Genomic DNA, 3977 nt, shown 5'->3' with positions numbered 1-3977 from the left:
AAAAAAAAAAAAAAAGAATAAACAGAAAAAAATGAAATTATCTCCTCCGGAGAACATCCTGCAATTATCCCAGGTGGGCGAGTTTCTCTACGGGAGCAGCGGGGGGGTGGAACTGCTGGCTTTAAAGCAGCCGGCGTCAATCCCTGCCCTACCTCAGCTTCCAAAGCAGGACTAAAGGCAAAGCTTCTGCTCATTTTCTGCACAAAAAGGAATTTATTTTTTCTTTTTTTTTTTTTTTACCCTCCCAAAACCCTCCCAAATGCAATTTGAATCCCCGGGGAAGCGGTCGCGCTGACAACCGGCAGGGAAGAGCCGTGCTGCCGCAGCCGGTGGAACACGGAGGCTCCCGGGCGCCTGCACGGCCACGTAAAAACCAACCAACACCGAGTATCTCTTAGCAAAAAAAGGTTCGCAGAGCCGGAGCACGGGGATGAGGATTATGAGGAGCAATTATTTAGGAAATTCCAAGGGGGAGGGAACCTCTTGCTTTGCCTGCGTCTGGCTCGAGACACACACACAACCCTCCCGCACGCCCGAGGAGCTGAGCCCAGCTCCCTGCTCGGCTCCCCTCCTTCCCTACTTACTGATTTTTTTTTTTAATTTTATTTTATTTTTAATTTTTTATTCTCCATGTGAAATAACTTCCCTGCATTTCAGTTCCCCCCCAAAACAACTCGCAGCAGATGCGAATATCACCGAGCGGCATCTCCGGGGAGGACGGCCGCAGCACGGAGCCGGTCGGGCCATTTTTACGGCTCTCAAAAATCCTCCCATGAATCGAAAATGACAATTATTACTCAGCATCATTTTTACTCATTTCCCGCCTTCTCAGGAAGCCGGGCTGAGGTTATTCATTCCCACTGCGCCCCGGCCCCAGCCACGCTTCACTGCCTGCGTGGATTCAGTGGGGCAGGATCGCAGCTCCTGGGGGGGTTTGGGAGCACCCACGGCTCCGGGAGATGCTCCGGGGGGGGGGATATTCCAACCGGGAGAGCAGGCGGTGGGGTGCAGCGGGCACCATAGCACCCCGCTGGCCCCGGCTTTCATTTTATACAGTGAGATCTGAGCAGAAAAGGTTGGGTTTTGTTGAGTTTTTTGTTTGTTTGTTTGTTATTTTGGGGGATTTATTTGTTTTTTAATTTTTTTTTTTAGAGCAAAGCAGAGGGGGAAACCGGTCCTTCTCCCCTCCCTTTGTCTCGCACATGGAGATGGTAATTTTGGAGAGCTGCTTTTCCCGACTCACAGTGCCGGGGAACCATCCCAGACATGTTAATACGAAAAATGCCCAATTCTGAACCATTTCAAGCTCCCGTTTTTCAAACGAGAGCCTGGCTGCTGCTGGTTTTGCGGGGCTCCTGCAGCGCAGGCACACGGAGGGAACGCGCACGGAGGCAGCCGGTGCCTGTTTACAGATCCACGCGTCCACACTTCGGATTTACACAAACATTTATCCACACGCAGAGCTCCGCTCCAACAAACTGTCTTGCAACGAATCCAAATTTCTGCCAGAATAAACGAAACCAGCACCAGGCTTTCGGAGATGAAGCCAAACAAGGGAAAGCAAGTGCGACACCCAGAATAAAAATTCAATAGAAACGATTTTTCACGCTAACTAGGTCTAAAGGAGCCCCTTGCCGGGAAAGCGCGGCCGTACACGGGGAACTAAGCGCACGCTTCACGCTGCGAGAAAACCCCACCGTGCCGCCTCCCCGCCAGCCCCAGGGAGCCCCGATGGGGTTATTTCTCTGCAAATATTACAAAGCCTCATCCCACAAGAATATATTAAGAAAAATAAAACTCAGCTCCGAAGCCCGTTAAGAGGCAGCGGAGGTGTTTCCACTGCTGTAATGAGTATTTGCCAGGACTCTGCCGGGGGAAAGGTGACTACTCACACAAGTGCTTTCTGAGACTGTAAACTACTGTTAATTCAGAGCTTGGGACTGCAGAGGAGGAAAGTTAATAATGAATTCAAGAGTCAAGCTGAGATTGGGTTGCATTTAGTTTGGAAATTTGTGTAAGGAGGATGAAAAAAAAAAAACGGCAGAAAGAAAAGAGCCTAAGAGAATAATTGATTACAGAAATGAAAGCTTAATTCATAAAAGAAAAACATTTTCCATCCATCAACCTGCAACCAGTTAAGTAGAGAGTTTTAAAGAAACTGCAACATGGAGAAGGAGCCAACAGGAAAAAGGAAATGTATGAAAGAATGTAAACTATTCAAGTTTCATAAAAAGGAACAAGTAAACAGTTATTACATGCAAATAATTCCTAACATCACTGCTTTTAATTAATGCAGAGAAGTCAAAATATATCTGACATTGTGTGTATACATTCGAAGCCTTTGAGAACATGCTGCCACACGGCCGTTAAAATCCAGTATTCTTATTTTTGTTTAAATGACCAATTAAGTAAGATTCGATCTGCGGCGTTTATTGGTGCTGAAATGCCGAAATTCTATTTATGCTCTTTGCAATGCAGGTAGAGCGCGGCCGCCAGGCGGGAGGGAAGGGGCTCTGCTCCCGACACCCACCGCCCCTCGGGATTTCCAGGGGATTTATTTCCCTCTCCTCGCAAGGCACAGCCCCATTTCCTTGACGGTTTTGTTTTGAGAAAACCGGCAGCGTGAACCCGATTAAGGCTAAACGATAGAGCCAACCTCTCCAGCCAGAAAAGAAAATTTCTCTCCCGCTTTTCCATGCGGGAATAAACGGGGAGAAAACGAGCGAAACTTCCCCCCCCCTCCAAAAAAATAACTTTGGGAAAACAGATTTCTACAGGTTTCTGAAGAATATGGTTTAGGTAGAAGAGAGCTTCAGTGAAGTAGACTTGACAAAAAAGAAAAAGCCATTGATGCATTAATTGATGGTCATTGATTGATTGATTGACTGATGCACTGAAGCCTTTACAAGCCAGATGCTCGTGAGAGGGACTGGTGTTGGCAGACCTGAATGTCGCATTGCTTGTTTGATGAGACTGAAAGAGGAGGTCTGAGCATCCAGCTGACACTATTTAACAGAAAGAAAAGTGAGACCTGTGTTATAACACAGACTGGGACTCCATGGCTAAATAGCAGCTGAAAATGTGTAACGAAAGTCTAAATGGAAGGGAGTCCCTGTGTAATAGTGTCAGCTGAATCCTGCTATTAGTAATAGGCAGGAGGTTGTAGTAGCTGCGGTTTCAGCTTTCTTTCCATTTGTAGTGCAGTGGTTGGCCCCCACAGCCTCAGCTTGAGTCTTTCAGTCTGGGACATTTTGTGGATAACAGCTTATGATTCTCCTACTCCTTTTTTTTTTCTCCCCTCTTTTTTCTTCCTCTCTCTAAAAAGCCAAATAAAAAAGCCAACCATTCCCTGGCCGGTACCTACCCCTGCCGCTTCTCCCAACAAATCTGAGGTCGTTAAATCTCGCTACTTGGTTTTTCATGACGGCGGAGGCGTTGCGGAGCTCTGCCGAGTAGTTTTCGTCGTTCCCCGCCATCACCGTCACCACCGTCCCATCGGGCACATCTCCGAGGGCTACGACCTGCGGCAGGACGAGAGGATTTTAGGCTAAAATTAAGCGCCGTCGGGAGCTAAACCTGCTCTACGGTTCTCCCGCCCCCCCTACAAAACCAAAGCAAAACTAAAAGCAATTCAAAGGCGGCTGGCAAACCGGAGGGGGAAGGGGGAAATGAGTTAAAAAAAGAAGGGGTTAAAAGGAGCGAGGGGGTTCCACGGGGCGGGGAGGGGGGTGTCAGCCCGCCCTCGGCCCCGCCGGGGGGAATTGGGCTGTTATTTTGTTCGATTCGGGGGAAAAAAATAATAAGCGTTGGCGAACGCGGGAGTCCCGGAGCTCCGCGCCCGACCCGGGGAGCGCGGAACCTGCGCCCGGTTGGCGGGGAAGGGTCCCCCCTGCCCGGGGAGCAGCGCCCCGAGCTCCCGATACCGGGACGGCCGGGGGAACGCGGTTTACAATCCCGCCCAGCCGGGCTCCCCGGGA

At 49.4% G+C, this 3977-nt stretch overlaps 1 protein-coding gene across 1 annotated transcript in view; it reads right to left on the bottom strand.

The window, feature by feature from the left end:
• The window catches only part of RUNX3 (runt-related transcription factor 3), a 36296-nt gene extending 32779 nt beyond the window's left edge, over positions 1 to 3517 (bottom strand). The window contains exon 1 of the mRNA XM_009882204.1: positions 3365 to 3517. Coding sequence (XP_009880506.1) covers positions 3365 to 3476 — 112 coding nt within the window. The 5' untranslated portion in view covers positions 3477 to 3517. The remainder of the gene's footprint in view (positions 1 to 3364) is intronic.
• Positions 3518 to 3977: the final 460 nt, after the last annotated feature.

This window comes from Charadrius vociferus, unplaced genomic scaffold (assembly GCF_000708025.1).
Source record: "Charadrius vociferus isolate BGI_N301 unplaced genomic scaffold, ASM70802v2 scaffold613, whole genome shotgun sequence".
Lineage (NCBI taxonomy): Eukaryota > Metazoa > Chordata > Aves > Charadriiformes > Charadriidae > Charadrius > Charadrius vociferus.
The sequence above is the reverse complement of the archived record's forward strand: the minus strand, read 5'-3'. Positions and strand labels throughout refer to the sequence as shown.